At 37.9% G+C, this 22,867-nt stretch overlaps 1 protein-coding gene and 1 pseudogene across 1 annotated transcript in view; both read right to left on the bottom strand.

Moving 5' to 3' along the window:
- Window positions 1–22,867, bottom strand: part of MAP4K5 (mitogen-activated protein kinase kinase kinase kinase 5) — a 124,296-nt gene that overhangs the window by 73,764 nt on the left and 27,665 nt on the right. The window contains exon 2 of the mRNA XM_045288008.1: window positions 20,997–21,054. Within this exon, the coding sequence (XP_045143943.1) occupies window positions 20,997–21,054 (58 nt within the window). The remainder of the gene's footprint in view (window positions 1–20,996; window positions 21,055–22,867) is intronic.
- LOC115868911 lies at window positions 1,354–1,467 on the bottom strand (annotated as a pseudogene).

Below are 22,867 nucleotides of genomic sequence, written 5' to 3'. Positions count from 1 at the left end.
GATGATGGCAACAAATGTACAAATGTGCTTGACACAATTGATGTATGTATGGTTTCTGATAAGAGTTTCATGAGCCCCCAATACAATGATTTAAAAAAAAAATGAGAAGAACCCTTCTTTTGGATCCCAAGATCCCTGTGCGCAGAACTTCCTTGATTTAGGAGACAGAGAGCTGTGACACCAGAGAAGCAGTAAGAGAATGGCAGCTGCAGAAACAAGAGCCAGAGCACAAATGAATGCCTTTGAGAAAGAGGCTCACCTGAAAAGTGGGGTGTCACTAAATAAACACTAAATCAGGGAAACTAGGTTTGCTGACCCACAGAACTAGAGTTGAGGACTTACAGGTGAAGTTGACGGTGCAATGGAGTACCCTTTGGAGCTATGTAGCACTGCCTGAACTGGGTGGAAACAACGAGGCAATGTGGCTGCGAGGCTGAGGACCAGAGAGAGACCTGCCTATAAATATGGCTGGGAAGAGGCTGTACTGATGGAAGAAATGAGTTGTGAGCATCTCTCATCATCAATTGTAATGGTGACTTCCCTGCAGTCATGAATACAGTCTGAGTTCTATGTGGTCACTGCAACAGATTATAGAACCCAGCAGAGAAATAGAGCGCTGTGAGAAGAATGTTTGGTTTGTCAAAATTGGCAAAGGAAATAAGAGGAGAGAATGCCCGACCTTTGCCTACTAGTTATCAACCTCAAGCTGATAGTTTGATTTTCCTTTCCCCTGGTTAAACCAGAGGTCTTGATGCACCTCTACTCCTACAGTTCTATAGTACAATGGCTACCCACCTAGGGACAGAGAAAAGGCACTGCTTTTCTTGACAGCTCATGGACTTCAGAATACCTTTTCTCCCTTTATGTCACTCCCCATCTGATTCTTCTGTATTATTGCACTAAAATGCATTCTTTATACAGGTTACTTCTCAACCTGATAGCTAGATTCTTGCTTATTCTTTATTTCATGATAAAGCTCTTAATTACAAAAGAATCGTGTAAATTCCTTAAATATGCTTCAGTAAATCATTGGATTCCCAGACAGATGATGTAAGATATGAAAATAATAATAACTTATAATTTATCAAGGGTTTATGAGGGAGGGAGGGAAAAAATGAGGAGCTGATACCAAGGGCTCAAGTAGAAAGAAAATACTTTGAAAATGATGATGGCAACATATGTACAAAAGTGCTTGACATGATAAGAGGTGTAAGAGCCCCCAATAAAACGGTTTTAAAAAAACATTGGATTCCCACCTACTTATTTTCAAATGCAAAAAGAAATAATATCTGAGCTATGTTGATTAATTCTTTAGGTATAACTAGAACTTGAAAAAGATTTGCTCAGAGGAATAATTTCACAAATGGTATTTAACTTTTTTTTTTTTAGTGTGTCCCGTAAGCATTAGCAGTACTACCCTCACTATACATTCATTGGATAGTAGTGCAACCCCAAGAAAAGGATGGTTGGTATTTAACTTCTTAATGATGTCCAAATTGTTAACTACTCTGTAAAAGTCACTATATATGAATCAATGCATCCAGGGATAAACCATGTCAGGAAAATTCATTTTGTTTCATCCCAAGAACGTTTCCATCTACAACTATATTGAAATTTCTGCCAGGAGAGACTGGGGCCTGGGCGAGTGGGCATGCTCTGCATAGCTGTAGGCGGAAGCAGTTCACGAGCACAGAGTAAAAATGTCTGGAGAGTGTCTTCCTTAATATATGTGACACTGTGTGAGCTCTAATTTTGGTAAGGTGCTGTTGAATACATTTGGACTTAAAGCAATCCCATTAACAGAATAAAACCCTGAAGCCACTGTGTCAATCCATCTCATTGGGGATCTGCTTTTCCACTTACTCTCCACCAAGGATGACATTTTTCTCCAGGGACTGGTCTCTCCTGATAATATGTCCAAATAACGTGAGACAAAGTCTCACCATTCTCACTTCCTTTTTTTTTTTTAAATAGACAAATTGAGATTTTAGTGAAAATTAAATAATATAGTGACATCTATTAAAAGTCACAGCCTATAATTCATATAAAACAGGATATAAATCTATAAAGCAGCATGTAAAACTATCAAAAACAGTTGTAGAACTTGATAATTAATAAACTTATGCCAGATTTTAATATCACCTTTTCAGATTCAGACAATCTAGTAGAAAACAAACTGGAATGGTATAAAAAGCTAAAAAAACCCTTTAATCTGCTTAATTTAAAAACAGATGTGTGACTGTGGAGAGAGAAAGTTTCAGTAAAAGGATATTGCTTCCCAATATTAATTTTTTTAACTGGTATACATACAATATTAATTAAAGATTTTGCCACAAAGGAAACCTAGATATAATCCCCATAGAAGTCTCACAGACTTTTTATTCTGATCATGATAAAATAAAAAATCAGTAGTAAGGGTAGATTTTAATTACAAAGAATTATTTGGAAATTAAGAATTATCCTACCAAAGAATCTCTAAATCACAAATTAGGAACTGTAATTATATTCTATAAAAGTAGAAAATTTTACACCAAAATCTATGGAATACAGGTAAAACTGGAATAGCTTCATATTTAAAGAAAAGTTACAATTTGAATAGTAAAACTTTCATGAAAAATATTGAAAGTACCATGGACTGCTAGAAAGACAAACATCTGTATTGGAAGAAGGCAAGCCAGAGTGCTTTTTAGGGTCCCGGATGGCAAGACTTCGCGTTCCCTCCTGAGGACACACCGTCAGGGAGACCAGTGGCTGGAGCAGTGCATCGTGTTGGGTAAAGTGGAGGGGTGGCGGGAAAAAGGTAGACCCTTAGTGAGGTGGATTGACACAGTGGCCACATCCATGGGCTCAGGCGCACTGTAAGGATGCAGGACCGACCACACAACTGTTCTGTTCTGTTGTGCATAAGGTCACCAGGGTTGGAGCGGATTGGATGGCACCTTGGACATGTTATAAGGAGAGACCAATCTCTCAACCTTTCTTGGTGGTCCACGTGGGGATTGGGGGGGCGGGGGGAGCAGAAGACAAGAGAGCCATTCTCACTTCCATGGCATTCTAAGGTAGATTTGTTTGTTTTTCTGGCAGTTTATTGTATAATCAATATTCATCCCCAACACCATAATTCAAAGACATCGATTTTTCTTCAGTCTTCCTTATTCACTGTTCAGATTTCACATTCATATAAGGCTTGGGGTGGTCAAAAGCACCTCAGCCCTCAGGCATCATGTTTGCTTTTGAAAGATATCTTTTGTAGCATATTCGCCTAATGCTTAAGTCTTTTGATTTATTTTTTTTCACCCTTTTGGCAAAGAAAATTGATTAACACCACATTTTCACCATCAACATTTATTATCTTGTCCTGTCCTCTCTCCTTTTGCTATGAGGACAGAACTGTTTGACTCCCTTCAAATGTACTTTTTGTTTTGCAAAAGTTGGAACGTTTAAAAGCAAACAAACAAAACCTTATGATCTTGGTCCTCTCATCTTGTTTTTGTAAAGACTAAAAGCTACAAACTGGCTACATGAACAACCTGAAAGCGGACTTCAGGCGTGACCCAGATGATAAGACTTTTGCTACGTAATCCAGCAAACGGAGCTTCATTTTTTTTCCCTCAGTACAATTCAGGTAACCATCTTTGGGCCCGAAGGCTGTAATTTTCTTGCAGTTTTCATCAGTGGACACACTTCTTAACGGCAGAATTTGGCTTCTGTCCTCACTTTTCAAACACAATTCCTTTTGGACCGGAAGTGCCTACAAACGCAGGGGCTGACTTTCAGATTTCTTCTGTTTATCATGCCATTTCTGGTCCCGTCGGTGGTACAGAGCTTCCTAGTAGTACAATGACCTTGAAGATCTCGACACTTAATCATGTTGGCGATGCCATGGCTCCCAGTGAGAGCAAGGCTTGACTTCTTGACTGTTGTTTCAATGGGCATTGATTGTGGATCCAAGTAAAATAAAACCCTTGACAATTTCAACATTTTCCTGCATTTATCAAAATGTTGGTTTATTGGTCCAGTGGTCAGAATTTGTGTTTGGCGGGGTTTTAATTGTTTGAATCTAGCCCATTCACTTTCAGCAAGCAGGTGGTGTCATCTGCATATCACAGAATTTAAATGAATCTTCCTCCAATACTGATGCCCTGTTCTCATAGAGCCCAACTTCTTGGATTGTTTAACATAAGGTTTCAAAAGCATAGTGAGAAAATAAAAGCCTTATGCACACTTTTTCTTAGTTTAAACTAGAAAGTATCCCATAGTTCTGTTGGAACTAGTGTCTTTTGGTTCTTTGTACAGGTTCTTCATGAACCTTTATATAAATCTGCAGCAAAATTTCAAGGGCAAAAAAGGGAAACCATTCTAAATACGAGGTGGCTTCAAAAAGTTCATGTAATAATTGAATGAAACCAAGGTCTCAAGTAGAAGGAAAATGTTTTGAAAATGATGATGGCAACAAATGTACAAATGTGCTTGACACAATGAATGTATGTATGGATTGTGATAAAAGTTGTACGACAAGATGACATCACAGAGTCCACAGATAGATATAATAACACTGACTATCAATGGCCTGAACTCAGGCATTAAAAGTCAGAGGCTAACAGACTGGCTGAGGAAACATACCCCATTGATCTGCTGCCTCCAGGAGACTCATCTCAAGCTTTTGGACAAAAACAAGTTGAGAATTAAGGGATGGAGAAAAATATACCAAGCAAATGGTAATGGAAAAAAAAAAAAAAAGCAGGGGTAGCAATCTTAATATCAGACCAAATTAACCTCAAGATACAGGCCATAACAAGAGACAAGGAGGGGCACTATATAATGCTCACGGGAACAACAGACTTAGAACCAGTGGGCATGATAAACATATATGCACCTAATGAGAGACCAGCAAAATTCGGGAATCAAACACTCAAAACGATGAAAAAAGATATCATACGCTCAACAATTATAGTTGGTGACTTTAATACACCACTCTCTGAAAAAAGACAGATCACTGGGAAAGAAACTCAACAAAGAGGCTAGAGATCTAAATAGCACACTTGGACGACTTGATTTGATAGATATCTTCAGAGCATTCAACCCACATGCAAAAAAATCCACATTCTTTTCAAGTCCACATGGCTCATATTCGAAAACAGACCACATGTTGGGACACAAGTCAAAGTTGAGTAAATTCAAGCACATAGAGTTATAGCCATATCTCTCTGATCACTGTACCATAAAGCTGGAAATTAACATAAGGACGGTGAAGAAAACTAGGGCAAACAATTGGAGGATGAACAATTTCCTATTGCAAAAGGAGTGGGTATTGACCCAGATCAGAGATGAAATCAGAAAGTTTCTAGAAACCAACGAAAATGAAAATACGATATACCAAAACCTGTGGGATACAGCAAACGCATTTATCAGAGGAAGGCTGATAGCAGTAAATGCACACATTAAAAAAGAAGAGAGGCTCGTGGATGATAAGCTGGCACAAAACTTACACCAATTAGAGCAGTCAGCAGAACAACGCTACTAATAGCAAGAGGATAGACATAATAAAAATCAGAGCCAAGATACAGGAGAGGGAAAACAAGAAAACTATGGGAAAAAATTAATGCAGCTAAAAGTTGGTTCTTTGAAAGAGTTAACAGAATTGATAAACCCTCTGGCAAACCTAACTAAAGAAAGGAAAGAACAAACGACATTTGCAAGGATGAGGGATGAAACAGGGGATATTAAAACAGACCCTGATAAAATCAAAAGGATAATTACACAGTACTATGAACGTCTATACTCTAATGAATCCAACAATTTGGAAGACATGGACAAATATTTGGAAACACAATCCCTCCCTAGACTATCCCAGATGGATGTAAAGTACCTCAATAGATCCATAGCAATGGAAGAAACAGACAAGGTAATCAACGGATTACCAACCAAAAAAATCCCCTGGGCCAGATGGATTCACAGGAGAATTCTACCAAGCATTCAGGGAAGAACTGACACCAATCCTATACAAACTCTTCCAGAACACAGAAAAGACGGAAAACTCCCAAACTCTTTCTATGAAGCGAGCATAACTTTGATACCTAAAGCGGGCAAAGATGCCACAAGAATCGAGAACTATAGACCAATATCCCTAATGAACATTGATGCAAAAATCCTTAACAAAATACTGGCCAATAGAATACAAAAGCACATTAAAAAAATAATTCACCATGACCAAGTGGGATTCATACCAGGGATGCAGAGATGGTTTAACATATGAAAGACCATCAGCATTATTCGCCACATTGGCAGAAAAAAAAGATAAGAATCACATGATAATATCGATAGATGCGGAAAAAACATTCGACAATTTCCAACAAACACGCATTCCTTCCTGTTTAAGACACTCAGGAAGATAGGAATAGAAGGAAAACTCCTCAATATTATACAAGCCATATATGAAAAACCTATACCTAACGTGGTAGGAGAAAAGATGAAAACAATTGCACTGAAAAAGGGGACCAGACATTTATTTAACATTTATTTAACATCGTACTGGAGGTCCGAGCTAACAACATAAGACAAAGGAAAGATATTAAAGGTAGTCAGCAGGGGAAGGAAGAGGTGAAATTATTATTTTTCGCAGATGATATGATTCTATATATCGAAGATCCCTTAAACTCCACAAGTACAGTGTTGGAAGCAATAGAGGAATATGGCAGAGTGGCAGGGTACAAAATCAACAAACAGAAGTCTATTGGACTGCTCTACACATTAGACAAGGTCACAGAAAAGGCGATTAAAAAGGTAGTACCCTTTACAATAGCCAAGTACAAACTGAAATACCTAGGGATATACCTGACTAAAAAAAAGAAAGATCTGTATGAGGAAAATTATAAAACACTACTTCAAGAAATCAAGAGCAACCTCAACAAATGGTAGAATATCCCATGCTTGTGGATTGGCAGACTCAATATAGTAAAGATGTCAGTTCTGCCAAAGGCACTATATAGGTTCAATGCTATCCCAATATGAATACCACCATCCTTCTTCAAAGAATTGGAAAAACAGATTACCAACTTCATATGGAGGGGGAAGAAGTCCAGAATCAGCAGAGAACTCCTCAAGAAGAAGGACAAAGTGGGAGGGCTTGCTCTACCTGACTTTAGCACGTACTATACGGCCACAGTAGTCAAAACAGTGTGGTATTGGCATAATGACAGATATTCAGACCAATGGAAAAGAGCTGAAGACCCAGAAATAAAAACATCAGCATACAGGCAACTGATCTTTGATACGGGCCCCAAAAATATTAAATGGGAAGCAGATGCCATCTTCAATAAATGGTGCTGGAAAAAATGGATATCTACCTGCAGAAAATTGAAGCAAGACCCTTACCTCACTCCATGCACAAGAATAAACTCAAGGTGGATCGCAGACCTCAAGATAAAACCCCAAACAATTAGGGCCATAAATGAGGGAATTGGGACAAACCTGAGAACCTTGGCACAGGGAATACATATGCTATCAGAAACAGGAAAGGATACAAACATAGAGGAGTCACAAATAGACAAGTGGGACATACTGAAGATAAGACACCTGTGTACATCGAAAGAATTCACCAAGAGAGTAATAAGAGAGTCCACCGACTGGGAAAACATCTTTTGCAATGAAACATCAGACAAAGGCCTTATTACTAAAATCTACAATGCCTTGCAAGCTCACAATAAGAGAAAAGCTAACTGCCCACTGAGGAGGTGGGGAAAGGACCTGAACAGAAGTTTCACAGAGTCTGAAATCCGAATGGCCAATAAACATATGAGAAAATGCTCCCGATCATTAGCCATAGGACAAATGCAGATCAAAACAACTATGAGATACCACCTAACACCCTCAAAGATAGCCCAATGCAAAAAATCAGAAAGCAACAAGTGTTGGAGGGGCTGTGGCGAGACAGGAACTCTCATCCACTGCTGGTGGACCTGTAGATATGTACAGCCACTATGGAAATCGATTTGGCGATTTCTCAAACAGATGGAAATTGAATTACCATATGACCCAGCAATCCCCCTACTGGGCATATACCCAGAAGAGGCAAGAAACAAACCATGGCCAGACATCTGCACTCCAATGTTCATTGTGGCACAGTTCACAATCGCAAGGAGTTGGAAGCAACCCAAATTTCCATCAACTGATGAGTGGATTAAAAAGCTATGGTACATACATACAATGGAGTACTATGCATCACTAAAATGCAGCGATGAACGCATGAAGCATATCGCCACATGGGAAGAACTGGAGGAAATAATGCTAAGCAAAGTAAGCCAAGCACAAAAGGACAAGTATAACATGAGTCCACTGAGGTAAGTATATATATATATATAGGAAACAGAAAGGTAAATGCAAAAGGGGCACAGGGAAAAAGCTACTGTATACAAACTCTCTAGGGGTAAGGTCCAGGTAGAATGGCAGGTGCCAGACCAAATCCAGTGGTACATAAGGTAGCCAACCCCAAAGGGGTGGGGGTGGGGGGAACGGGGAAAGGAAAAAAAAAAGGGATCTGTGACGGGGGAATAGGGCACTGACCACCCAAGGGAAGGGGTAGGGTATTGTTTGTGTCTCCACAGGGAAAGAGGGATCAGATTTAAAGCCAGTGCCAGACGAATGCAGCAAATGATATTGAGGGCTAAAGTAGAGGGCAAATGTTTGGAGATTGATGAGGGCAACAAGTGTACATATGTGCTCGACTCAATGAATGTATGTATGGACGGTGATAAGAATTGGACGAGCCCTCAATAAAATAATTTTTAAAAAAGAATAATGAGGGTAACAAATGTACAAATGTGCCTTATACAATTGATGTATGTATGGACTGTGATGAGTTGTAAGAGCCCCCAATAAAGTGATTTTAAAAAAGATAATGGGCTTTTCCCATGGACTTTGTGAAGTCCTCATGTAAACACTACTACGGGATTGATTAACTGACTAAACAACCAGCAACTCTAAACAAGAACTATGGCTGACAGGAAAAGATGGTCAACACCTGTTAAGCGGTGATAAAAATATATTTGCTGAGCAATATATAAAAATGTCTGGAAGAAGACACACAAAAATAGCAATTACCCCTGGAAGTGGAAGAGGACAGGTGGTCAAAAGAGCTCATTTTCAAGTTTACACCATTAAGCATTTGATTTTGTTTTGTAATCTTTGTATTACTTTACCACATATAGCAAAAGGAAAACGAGCGCCAAGAATGAGAATTTTTTTTTTTAAACCAGGAAATTACTAGGCCATTTTTGAATGAAGGCACATATCTAAAATGGCAATGATGAACTCAGAAATTACTGTGGGGTCAAACTGCTGCTGCCTTATTGAGCGCTCCACCCGGACTCCTAATTTAGAGAACTACATAAGGCTTACTTTGTTTTGTCCTTTGCTCGGAAAAAAAAAAAAAATCTGTGTGAACAACCATCTGACTCTTATGAAGAGACAGAGCTTTCTTGTGTGCTACAGGATTCAGGGTGCTTTACTCCCCCTCCCTAGCCCCACAAGCTGTGGAAGTTCACGAAAATGCATTGCTTAATCTCAGAATCCCATTTAGGCCCTGGAATAGCAGTAACAGAAAGCATCTGATAGTGACTACAGACAAACAACTGAACACACGGCCACGAGTCAACTGTGACGATAGTGACCCGACAGGGCAGAGCAGAACTGCTTCCTAGGGTTTCTGAGGTTGTACATTTTGATGGGAGGAGACAGCTTCATCTTTCAAGACCTTAGAGCGGCTGGTGGGCTCTTTCTTCAGTTCTTTGCTAAAGGCACTGGGGTGGGCATCTGATTGGTAAAGAAATAACCCACCTGAGCCTCCTTCTTACAAAACTGGCTAATTAAACTCTTCGTCTTCTAGGACCCCTTGAAATTAGTTTTTTGAGAATCTGCAGTCCTCATCACTAATGAAAGAATATTTACCCTAACTCTTCCCATCTCTTCATAGCTCGACAATCAGAAATTGAGACATTTCAGATGCACAATAACTATATAGGTAGAAAATATAAATATGATCAATACTGAGGTCAAGGCAACAGATGCACACATCAAAATAAGCCTTGTCTTCAGGGAAAGTCAAACTGAACTCATACATCAGGATTGAGACCAAGGTCCTCCTGTGGGTCTTCTACTCCGATCATCAAAGAGCAGAAAGAGAGCCTCAGAAACCACTCTGTCCTACCCTCAACACCCACAACTTGGCCAGTACTAATTCCAAAGGGTTCCTTACCACTGCTGCTAATTCATACCCGTTGCCACGCCCCATCTCTAATCTCGGTACAGTAGTGGTTCTCAGCCTTCCTAATGCCATGACCCTTTCATACTGGTCCTCATTTGTGGTGACCCACAACCATAAAATTATTTTCATTGTTACTTCATAACTGTCATTTTGCTACTGTTATGAATCGTAATGTAAATATCTGATATGCAGGATGTATTTTCATGGTTACAAATGGAACATCATTAAAGCATAGTGATTAATTACAAAAGCATGATGTAATTATATATTGTGAAATATGTATTTCTAATTACAAATAAGTGAAATTTTGTCTTGAAAGCATGGTGTAGCATAGGTAACGGTCTTCACGCCTGGTACTCGTATGTGGGCATTATCCGCCTGGAGAGGGATAAAGGAGCGGTGTCTCGGTTCCTAAGACCAACGGAAATACGTCGTTCAACCCCCAAAGGGGTTGTGACCCACAGGTTGAGAACCGCTGCAGTAGAGCTTTACACATCCTCTGCTCTCCAAACATCTGAAGCCATTCTTTCTGGAGTATATGACCAATCAATTACCAGTCAGCTCTTTGAATATTCTTTCATTTTCTAGCGCCGACAGAAATCTGACTCTCCTGTGAGAATAATGAAATTCTCTGTAGTCTTTTTAAGCAGTAACTTTTTCTCAGACCTTCCAACACTGACTCTAGAGGTGGAGTAGGCCGCTCTTATTGCCTTTTTATAAGCTAAAAGTATCACATGTTTTTTTAAAATTTTATGCTTTTACTACACTAATATTCTTATTTTAGAAGTCAGCCAATGTAGAAAAAAATATATAGATAAGCGAAAATCACTCATAACATCCAGAGACTACCACCAACAGTGTTTTGATGCCTTCTTCCAATCCTATAACTACATGATTATAAAGATTCTCTCACCATATATGCTAACTATACTCAAGCTTTATAAAACTGATGGCCTACTATTTTCAGTTCATACTTTTTGAGCATCCCCTTGTCATGAAAAGTAATTTCAGATTTTATGTGAATATTACCTAGTTTATTTCATTTTTCTCAAACCAAAAATCCCCAAATTCATTGCTATTGAGTCAGTTCTGATTCATTGAGACCCTGTGGTTGAATAAACATGCATTTAAAAAACAGTAACCAAAAAAAAACAGTAACCAAAAATATCTTTTATCATTTGCAACAAAAATTAGATCTCTTAACTAATGGTTACATTATCAAACAATGGCAATAGCATTTAATGGAAAGCAGTATTGGGGGTGCAGTGGTGAAAGAGCTCAGCTGCTGATCAAAAAGGTAGCAGTTCAAATGCATCAGATGCTCCTTCTGAGAAAGACGTAACAGGTGGTTTCCATACAGATTTACAGCTTTGGAAACCCTTTCAAGCAACTACTGTGTCCTTTATGATCACCGAGTTAGAATTGATTTGACAAGAGTATTAAGTACTCTTCTGAAGTTTACGAAATGGATCAAGGATAGATACCCAAGAGTCAACATTGTAGTGAGGGCGTAATATACAGCTCACTATGATTCTATGGATTTCCGAGGCTGTAAATTTTTACAGCCCTTGGTGCGGCTGGTGCATTTGAACAACTGACCTTATGGTTAGCAGCCCAACACTTAGTTCACTTCGCCACCAAGGCTCCTTGCTAACTGAAAGGTTGGTGGTTCGAATTTACCCAGTGGATGGAACTGAGGAAGAAAGACCTGCTGATCTGCTTTCCAAAGATCACAGCCTTGAAAACCCTGGGAGGCAGTCCTTCTATGTCACGTGGGGTTGCTATGAGCCGAAATGAACTCACTGGCACTTAACAACAAGCAAGGCTCACAAAATATATAAAGTATGTAACTTTAAAAATACTACTAACAGTACTAATGGAAAGAGAAAACAGAGGTAAATGGAAAATCGTATTCTGACCATCCACTTTTCCTGGAGCCTTTCTCCTGCTGAGGCTGCTGCCTGTCATTAGCTACAGACCAACCTGATGAACCTAACACACACCCCAAATGTGCCTTCAAAGGTGGGCTGAAATTCAAGCTTAAGATATTACGATGCGCTCACCATCATACCTGCTTATTTTTCTAGAGTAGTCCTGATGCCTGACCAAAGAGATGGGAAAAGCAAGTAAAAATAGTATCATTTGGGCAGTATATATTTTGAAAAATAAAACAGGTAAGGCAAACATGGCTTGAATATCACCATTTGTAAGGTTGTGACTATATTTATTTAAACTCCTATAAAAATGAGATATGAAAACAATCAATTTCTGAAAGTAATTGCCTGCCCAGGTACACAAAGGGCAACAAAAAATATATAGGGATATAGATAAATGCTAACTTCATTAATAATTGCATTTGTGGAAAATTAATTATCTGTAACAATCTATTTTACGGAAGAGTCTCACAAGTATTCAACTTCACTAAAATTTTAAACATAAAATATACATTATGTTTACAATGGGATTTTGAACATCATAGCATTATAAAGCAAACTGCTAGGGGCAAGTCAGAAGCAAAGCTGTAATAAAAGTTAGGGCTCTAAAATAACTATAAACTTTAATGATCTATTTTTAACTGGAAGGAGGGGGAGGGAGCATCATTGAGTTTACAGCTGTAATTTCATTCACTTTAAAAAAAAGAGTCTTGTTTATGTTTTACCAGACACAAAGCCTTTTCTATGTCATATTGTCAAATGATTATATTTCCGTGTCTAAATACAATTCTAAACCAGCTCATCTGTTATATCCATACAAGGAAATGCTTTTGTATTATATCCTAGCTTTAGAGAAAAAAAAATAAAGCTAGGGAGAACAGTTAAGAATTTATTTCTGAAAAACAGCTAGCTCAAAAATTATTTGAAGTATCTGACCTGCGTGTTGGGAAATTCATTAGCATGACATATTTCTGACTTAAATATTCCCTTGAGTCTGTTCCAAAATTGTGAAAAAACACCATTTACTTAGGTTTTATTGGCAATGTACTTTCCCAATGCTGCGACTCTTTAATACAGTTCCTCATGTTGTGGTGACCCCCCTCAACCATGAAATTATTTTGTTGCTACTTCATAACTGTAATTTTGCTACTGTTATGAATCTGGCGATCCCTGTGAAAGGGTCATTCGACTCCCAAAGGGGTCACAACCCTCAGGTTGAGAACCGCTACTAGTAAAATATGGTATAAAATTGATGGTACACATTGGCATTTCCAAAATAAAATAAAACTCTCAAAACATAATGAAACAACTCAAATAAAATCATTGACAAAAAGCAGAAAAAAATTCCTCAAATTCTAAAGCATAGGGGGTGAAAAGATAAAACTACTTCTGAAATACATATATATTTAAAGTATGAGGAAAATGTAATTTATTTCCTAGATCATTAATTTAAGTCATTACTTATTGAAATAATTACCACTGGCAATAAGTCAAAATTAGATAGTATTTTATTAAATACTAAGGCTTAATTTTCTGAACTTTATAGAGTAGGTACGCTACTCAGCATTAGTACAGCATCAAAAAGCCAAGGTCTACATTAGTTTACAGTCTCAAAACCAAACCAAATCAATCCAAAGAAGCAAACAAAAAGGACCCTGGCTACAATGTACATAACCACAACCAACCCGCTGCCACCACATCCATTCCAACTCACAGCGCCCCTTTCCAGGGCTGCTAAGGCTTCTACTCATTTCTGGGGCAGGCAGCGGTGTCTTGCTCCTGAGGAGCAACAGAGGGTGGGTTTGAAGTGCAGGCCCTGTGGTTGGTTAGCAGTCCAAATTAATCTATCCTTGTCGATGGCACAGCTTTTCCTTACTATCGAATTCCTTGCTCTGCGGTCCATGAAGCAGTGATAGGAGCGAGCAGTTTCAAGTGGTTCGTTTCTCAGCCTTTTGGCTAAAATCAACTGCTGTTTCTAGTGGTTCAATAGTTATTATTCATTAAAAAATTAGCTGAGGATCAATTCTGATGTGGTTTGTTTCCTAAATTTAACATAATGCGACAATTAAAACCAAGTATTACTGAGTTGTGATCATTGCAAAAATACTTTCTAACAAACTATTAATTTAAGACACAAACATTTACTTTACCAATTTATAAATCACTAAGACAACAACAAAGCCCCTGCCAATTGAATTATAAAGACACATTCTATTACAGGATAAATCTCCAAAGGTCTTTAAATAGGGAGGACAGAGGCAAGTGTTTCTTAGTGTTGCTGAAACACAGATAATGCTTGCTTTCTACTCCAATTCCTAGGTTAGTTCTAAACTGGTATTCCTTTACAACCCTAATCTCGCATTTAAAAGTCTACCAGAACTGAAAAACTTTAAAAGAATGGGTTCATGAGGGATTAAAGGAATTATCACTATAACCAAAACTACAGAGGAAAAAAATGGATTTTTTAAAATATTCACATTTATATTTATTTTAGTACCTTCACACCTAAGGAAAAACCTGGGTGTTTAACCAGTATATTAACAGGGGTATCCTGGGTGATGGGGTCAAGCTCTTGGCTGCTAACTGAAAGGCTGGTGGTTCATGAGCCTTGACAAAAGATCTGGCCAATAATTTCCAAAAATCAGCCAATAAAAAGCCAAAGAACAGTTATTTCCTGATACACACAGGATCACCGTGACTTAGAAGTGACTTGATGACTGGTTTTGTTTTTTGGTGTATCTATTATGACGTCTAGAAAGCACAATATACAAAATAAAGACACCAAATTAAAAAAGAGAAAGAGGGAATAATAAAAAGATGCAATCAGACTAAAACTATGAGAGAATTTTAAATTCATTCTATTTGTAGAAGTGTCATTCAGGTCCTTGAATACCTTGTACCTAACATAAAGATTCACTGATACTGCTATACCTAAAAAAGGTATGAAAAGGAAAAAGAATTCATACCATGTACAGACAAAGGAGACGAGAAAGAAGTCAGAGAACTTACTACAAGGACTTTAGGGCACGTAATAAAGTTCAGAGTGAATTTGATAAAAATTAAGTACAGCAGAAAAAACTTACCAAGGATCTCCCATGGAAACCGACACCTTCCTCAACAGGAAGTAAATAAATACAAGCATACATGAGCAATTAATTTTAAAAGGAGTTTTAAGAAACAGTGCAAAACTCTCAATGAAATTGAGGGGACAGTACTGTTAAATAATGTAACGGAGACTCCTGGTGGAATTAAATGGGGAGGGGGAGGGAATCTGCGGGGGAAGTGTCTCTAAGAACTAAGAAAAGCACTAGAAACAGTAAAAGAGTAAAAGTAATATTGGAGATAAGTCTGATGTACTATGTAGTCAAAAAAGAAAATTACTCATAATGATGAATCAAAAGATTCATCAACATTTAGGAGAGAAAATAGATAAGGTGTAAAGATAATAGATGACTAATATAACTAAAGGGTATTCCTGAAGTAATATACATTTTTAATTCAAGAATGATGAAAGACTTTCATGATATTAAGAATCAATATTACAGATTTTTTTTAAAAGCTTACTGTTTTAAGAAAAATAATCTGAAGATAATGAGGGAACTTCAAAAAGTGGAATTAACTCCCCCTTCCTCGTATTCCTTTTTGTAACATTTTTTTGTGGTTTGAGTGAAAACAGATTAGTTTCTCATTCAATGATTGACACACATTTTGTTTCATGGCATTACTTCCAATCCCTTAAATATAACAGCATTCTTTCCACTTCCTCCCGGCACTGTTTCCATTTGCCCATCTTTCCTGTTCTTTCTTGCCTTCTGAACTTTGTTTTCCGGGCAAAGGCTGCCCTTGTAGTTTCCTATGGTTGATTGTTCTGAAGAACACATTCCTCACCGGTGCTGCAATTCATTGTGTAGGGTCCGTCTATTACTTGGCTAAAAAGTGATCTAGGATTAAGTTTAGTCCCAGATATCAAGGACCAAAGTCTCCTTGGTTCCACTAGTTTCCACCAGACAGGTCTGGTCTTCTTTGTTTTTCTAAATTTTATTATGTAATTTTCTCCCACTCTGTCCAAGTCCTTATATTGTGATGTGAACCAGAGAAAAGACCAAACTATAGTCTGTTGAAATTACTCACAAAAAAGAACCTCCCTGCTTCTGCTACAATCAGAAAATTCCATTATCTTTTAATTCTTCTTTCCCGCCGGTACACAAGGAGACAATGAGGGCAGAGGAGAAGAATGTGATGCAATTCTAAACCTAGTGAATGCTTACACAAAGGCATTTATACTATTCACTTGTACAGTGAACACTTACTGAGTAGTTACAATGTGCCTACACAATTCCAGGTGTTGAAATCTAACAGTGAAAACAGATGATACCAATTGTCCTGGCTCTTACAGTCTAAGAGAGGAAGAAAGATGATAAATATATTTAAGTAAAAAGAAATCCGGTGATTACATGTCCTATGCAGAGAAATGAAATAACAAGAGAGATGAGATACTTTAAATTAGATAGTCCAGAATGACCAGAGGACATGACACTTAGGCTGAAAACGACAGAAACAAACAAGAGCCTTATGAATCAAGTTCATGAAAAACAGAACTTCAGGAAGAATGGAAGGGTTAGTATAATCTCAACCGCTTAAATAGCCGAGGCAAAACAGGAAAGGAAGAGTTACAAAATTCACTCACAGAAGCATAAGGAGATAACATAGGCTTCTAGAAGCAAGGCTGAAAGTCTAGATACGATTCTAAGCAGATCTGGATGCTTGTGAAGGTTTTAAGGAGGAAAGAGCTATGATCTGGTTTAAGCTTTTAAAAGGTCACTGCAGCAGCTTTGTGGAAATCGAGTAACAGAATGGAAGTGGGAAAGAGGAAACAGGGAGACCAGGAGGGTATGGGTAACAATATGAATGTAGATTCAGAATATTTGCGAGTTGGAGTTAAGTGAACTGGCTGACAGACTGATTGCCTACAAAAATGAGAGAGACTGAGGGAAGACCACGATTGGGAATAAAATTTAATTTGTGGATTCCAAGGATATTATTCCTAATACTTAGAGAAAAATCTATAATCCATTCTATCAACAGATGAAACAAACAAAAATTGAACAAATGGCAAAGTAAGAAATAAACAAACAAATAAATGATAGGTATAGAATAGAATGAAATATAGAACCAAGTCTAATTAGTTATTTTATTTACAAGTATATTGTAAATAAGACCCTTAAAAAAGACGTGTGTGTGTGTGTGTGTGTGTGTGTGTGTGTGTGCATACACAAGGCTAATCAGAAAGGTTTGGGGCTAAAAATATCAAAATACACTAACAAACACTTAAAGATTGGGAGTGAGTCAATATGCAAATTTTAACACTTTTCCCTTTAAGAAGTCAATAGCTAATGGTTTCATTTCTTTAATTGATAAATAAAAACACAAGTTTTAAGGATATTATTTAGTGTCTTACAAGCCATCCTCTGATAAAATTGTAGATGGTGTGCCTTTCAAATTACCAGTAGTAAAAAACAAAGTTTTCTTTAAAAATGCAGGGAAACAAAAACATGAACCAACAGAAGTTAAAATAAACCTCTGTCTAAACAACTAACTCACCTGTTAAAGATTGGGCTATAAAAACTAAACTTTTTTTATAAGACAAACATCTAAATATAATGTTACAAACAAAAAGTCGGTGGAAAATTTTCATTATCTTTTCATTTAATTTTCCCATGAAGTCCCTTTGAGAACAATAGGCCTAGGTACAGTATACTGGGTCTATCGTTTTGCTTTATGCCCATAAGTATGGACAAACAAAAAAGATGAGTTGGAAATACTGACAATGTTTTAGTCAAGGTTTATGGATAAAAGATAAAAGTCACAATAGAAATGGAAAGACTGAAGCCACTGGCCAATGAGTGAGCAATACATTATACATTTGGTCAGTTCTTTATTCTCTCCCCTCCACTAGAATTCAAGTTCTAAGAGAACTTTGCCTTTCTGTTCTTTTCTACATCTTAGAGCATAGTCTACATATAGCAGGTCTTCAAGAAATAATTAATGTAAATGAAGATAAACTCATGAACTTTTACAAGTCAATTGACACAATACTAAAATATACATTAACCCAAAACTACCACAAAATGCAAGAATGGACAAAACTCCTACAGTAGTGGATAATCAGTATTTCTGTCAGTCTTTACAAGTCTTAACAAATGACAGTAAATAAGTATGTGATCTATATAATACAGAATTAAGGCCAAATTTGATAGGCATATTAAATTTTATATTCCACAAGTATATATTCGACTCAATATCCACTAAGTATGGTTTTTAATTGACCACTGTGGCGGAGTGAAATTGCTTACTATGGGTCTTCTATCCATGTCTCTGTAACTCCCACCAAATGATTGGGTGGGACTAGCAAATAGGGCATGTGTGACACGAACAGAGGGGACTGGTCAGGGTTAGTTGCAACTCCCCTGGTTAGAAGGATGAGCAGTGCTGGTAGGAAGAGAGAGAAATCCCAGGACCATCTGGAGTAGAGCATGTTTGAGATCTCTGTCTGAAGTGCCAGAGGCCACGACCAGAGTCACCAGATGCCAAGGCAAGGAGACCATGAGCCAGGACAGAGGAACAGACTGAGCCTGTAAGGCAGAGCAGCAGGTTAGCATCCTGGCCCATGTAGGCAGAGGCCAAGAGACCACCATGGCTGCCGAGCTAAGAACTAGAGAAAGATGTGGCTGCTGGCTGAGAAGTGATGTGGCCCAATGAGTATATTCTTAATGTTTTCTGATCTTGGTTTGTTGTGACCTATTGACTTCCCTAATAAAATTTCCCCTTGATCATGAGGGCTGTCTGTGAGTTGTGCGTGATCACTGCAGCAAATTATCAAACCCAACATAGAAGTAGAGAGTCATGGAAGGAAAGGTTGGTCTTAGATAAGGAAGGATGGAGGTTGGAAGCATGTCTGACCTCTGCCCCACGGCAATAGGAAAGCCAGAGGAGGTCAGATATGGTGACCCGAGACCTTTCCTCAATCATACAAGCTTATTAGTCCACAAAGAACAAGTCACTAAATTTAACAAACAAAAAGTTATGATTCGACTGTATCCACTAACCAACCAGTTACAAAAAAAATTTGTCAATCTCAGAAATGAAAATATTTTAATACTTGAGATAATTTTTATGCTATGCACGGCTCCCCATTTTGCTGTTTTCATAAAGCCAAAATGACACTGGTACTCAAAATAGAAATCCAGAACACTACCACAAGGCTGGTGGTTTAGACCCACCTGCCGCTCCACACGAGAAAGATGAGGCTACCTGCTTCCAAAAGAGACTTGCAGCTTCAGAAACCCTACCAGGGTTGTTATGAGTTGGAGTCAACTGAGTGGCAGTGGGTTTGGCTTGGGGATCACATACGAAAGCGCCCTGTGTGTGTAGTGGGTGACTCATTGGGCTGCTAACCCAAAGGTCAGCTGCTTCACAGGAAAGTTGAGGCTGTCTGCTCCTTTAGTTTCACAGCCTCAGAAACCCAAACAGGCAGATCTACAGGATTCTATATAGGTCGCTAAGAATAAGAATAGATCGTTTGTTGACTTTGATCATTTCTGAGGAATCTTCCTGTGGTGCAAATGGTTAAGCACTCAGCTGCTAACCAAAGGGCTGGTGGCTTAAGTCTACCTGGAGGTGCTGGACCTGGAGATCTACTTTCAAAATGATCAGCCACCGAAAACCCCATGGAGCACAGTTCACTTCTGACACGCATGCTATTGCCACAAGCCTAAAGCAACTCTACAGTTAGTTATACAGCTTATTTTTAAAGTGTTCCAACACGTGCTACCTCAATAATGTCATCACCTCTCTACAGAATCATAAACATAAAATCCAAATATTGAGTTTAAAACGCAAAACCATTTTACCTGCCTAAATTAACAAGCAGTCTGATGCATAATTGTGGTCACAATCATTATATATGTCTAAGACTACTGGTTACAATTGAGTTGATTCCAAGGCACCTTTCTTCTGAGACACCTCTGGGTGGACTTGCACCTCCAACCGTTCAGCTAGCTGCTGAGTATGTGAACCACACAAACTGTTTATAGCTCCTACCTAGGAACTTCAGATCTAACTTTATGAACCAACAAATGAACAAACAAACCTCAAACTACTACTGATTAGAAACTTTCAGTATCAACATTTAAAATCAAAATTGTAAAATTGTTTTAGGATTTATACAATCTTGTTTTCAAAGCAAATTACTCAGTCTATCTTAAAACAAGCAGCCTCTGTCACAGAGCTGTTGATAAAATAAACGAACCATTAAGCTACAACCAGAAATCTAAATCAACCAGATAGGTTTTAGTTGACATAAAATATTATCATGACTGTATTTCTTAAATTCATAAATTCTTATCTCTGTCTTCCCTGTAACCCCTCGGATATAACTGAATACTCTCTAATCAAATGATCAAAAAAGCCAGAAGTGATGCTCAAATATTCCACTAAAATTTAAAAATAAAATTAAGATTGCCAGTCAATGTCCCTTGAGAATTTCTAAATGCACACATTTCAATGTTTACTTAGCAACAAAACTACCACATCAAAGTGACCTTTGACTAACAACTTCCAATGAAATTTAATGTAGCCATATTGGAGGTATGCTAATTGGCCTGACAACATATATAAAGAGACTTCTACTTAGAAAGAGAAAAATAAAATAAGAAGGAAATCTAGAAAATTCTTTTACGTTGTATATTTGTGAACAGGCCCAAAAAGTACTCAAAAATCATTTTGAGGGTCTTAATACGTACCAGGCTCCAATTTGATAATTTTTACAGCAGCCAATTCTCCTGTATGTACATTTCTAGCCTGAAAATGAAAGAGGGAAAAAAAGTTAATTATATAAAAATTATGTTATTAGCTAGTTGTTTATCAGATGATTTTAATATACCTAAAAAACAAAGATTTCATCTCCAGTAATAAAAACTATTCATAGATTCATTTCTCTATTAAAGAAAAATAGAGCAGATACTAAAACAGGGGGAAAAATGTTGGTGGCGTTGTGGATTATGTGTTAGGCTGCTAATTAAAAGGTCAGCAGTTCAAAACTACCAGCTCGAAGATAAATGAGGCTTTCCTATAAAGATTTACAGCCTTGGAAACTCACAGGGGTGGTTCTACTGTGTCCTAGGGTCACTATGAGTCAGGAATAATCTAGTTTGGTTTTGGTTAGGCTCACCACTTAGAAACAACCAGTATTTAAATTCTTAATGTACTTCCTTCAAGTCTTAACGTTTCAGTGTACACGCTTCCTTTCTCTGTGTTGTAAATAACGGTGCCATCAGTGTCTACCACATGATCTCTAATGCTGCAGCCTTTCCAAGGCTTGCTATTAGGTGCTGTCAAGTTGTCCCAACTAATAGCACCTCCCATCCACAGTTAAACAAAGCACTCTTCAATCTGTTGCCACAAACTGCTCTGTGGGAGCCCATTGTTGCAACAACTGCGCCAATCCATCTTGTAAATTCTACTTTTTGGCTGCCCCTTCAATTTACCAAGCAGAGTATCTTTCAACTACATATACTAGCATGAAAGACAATATGCTTTCCAAAGCTAATATATATAATTGAACCAATCTATCACTATTGGAGATTTAGGGTTTTTGTATTATTTTGCAATTCTAAACAAAAGGATAACACAAACTGGCTTCAAAATGTTTGTCGACAAATGGAATTAAAGGATATTGGAATTTTTCCACAAAGTTTTTGAGTTGGCATAGTGGGTTACGAGTTGGGCTGCCAACTGCAAGGTAGGCAGTATAAAATCGTCACCGCTCTGTGGAAGAAAGACAGTGTCCCACTCCTGTAAAGATTTACAGTCTAGGAAAACCACAGAGACAGTTCTACTCTGTTCTATAGGGTCACTCGATGGCAGTGAGGTTTTTTTTTTAAGTGTACCTATTCATAGCCTGGATTATTTTTCCATCAGGTAAATTCCTCGATGAGAAATTATTTAACATTTAATTTTAAAAAAAGCCCTGTTGGCACAGTGCTTAAGTGCTCAGCTGCTAAATGAAATATCCCTACTAGCCACACCATGAGAGAAAGATGTAGCAGTCTGTTTCCATATGATTTACAGCCTTGGAAGTGCTAGTCAAATTCAGAAGCTAAATCCATTTCTGCCAAGATCTACTGTGGGGACAAATCTGTATTCTTGCTTTTAAACTTTGGACTTTCTCTAGATTATACATAATGTTCAATGGTTATTTAACAGACCTTAAGATCTTCCCCTCAAATAGATCTATGTGCATATATTTATAGGTTTAGTATTACGGTAGCAGATGGACATTGGGCCTCCACTCAAGTACTCCCTCAATGCAAGAATACTTTGTTCTATTAAACTGGCATTTCATGATGCTCACCTTCCCAACACGATTGCTGAAGACAAAGTGGGTGCATAAGCAAATGTGGTAAAGAAAGCTGGTGAAGCCCGGCTATCAAAAGATATAACGTCTAAGGTCTTAAAGACTTGAAGGTAAACAAGCGGCCATCTAGTTCAGAAGCAACAAAGCCCACATTGAAGAAGCACACCAACCTGTGTGATCAAGAGGTGTCAATGGGATCAGGCATCAGGCATCAAAGAACAAAAAAATCATATCATTGTGAATGAGGGGGAGTGTGGA

This window comes from Echinops telfairi, unplaced genomic scaffold, assembly GCF_000313985.2.
Source record: "Echinops telfairi isolate 266 unplaced genomic scaffold, ASM31398v2 ScPeMD7_18;HRSCAF=68, whole genome shotgun sequence".
Taxonomy (NCBI): domain Eukaryota; kingdom Metazoa; phylum Chordata; class Mammalia; order Afrosoricida; family Tenrecidae; genus Echinops; species Echinops telfairi.
The sequence above is the reverse complement of the archived record's forward strand: the minus strand, read 5'-3'. Positions and strand labels throughout refer to the sequence as shown.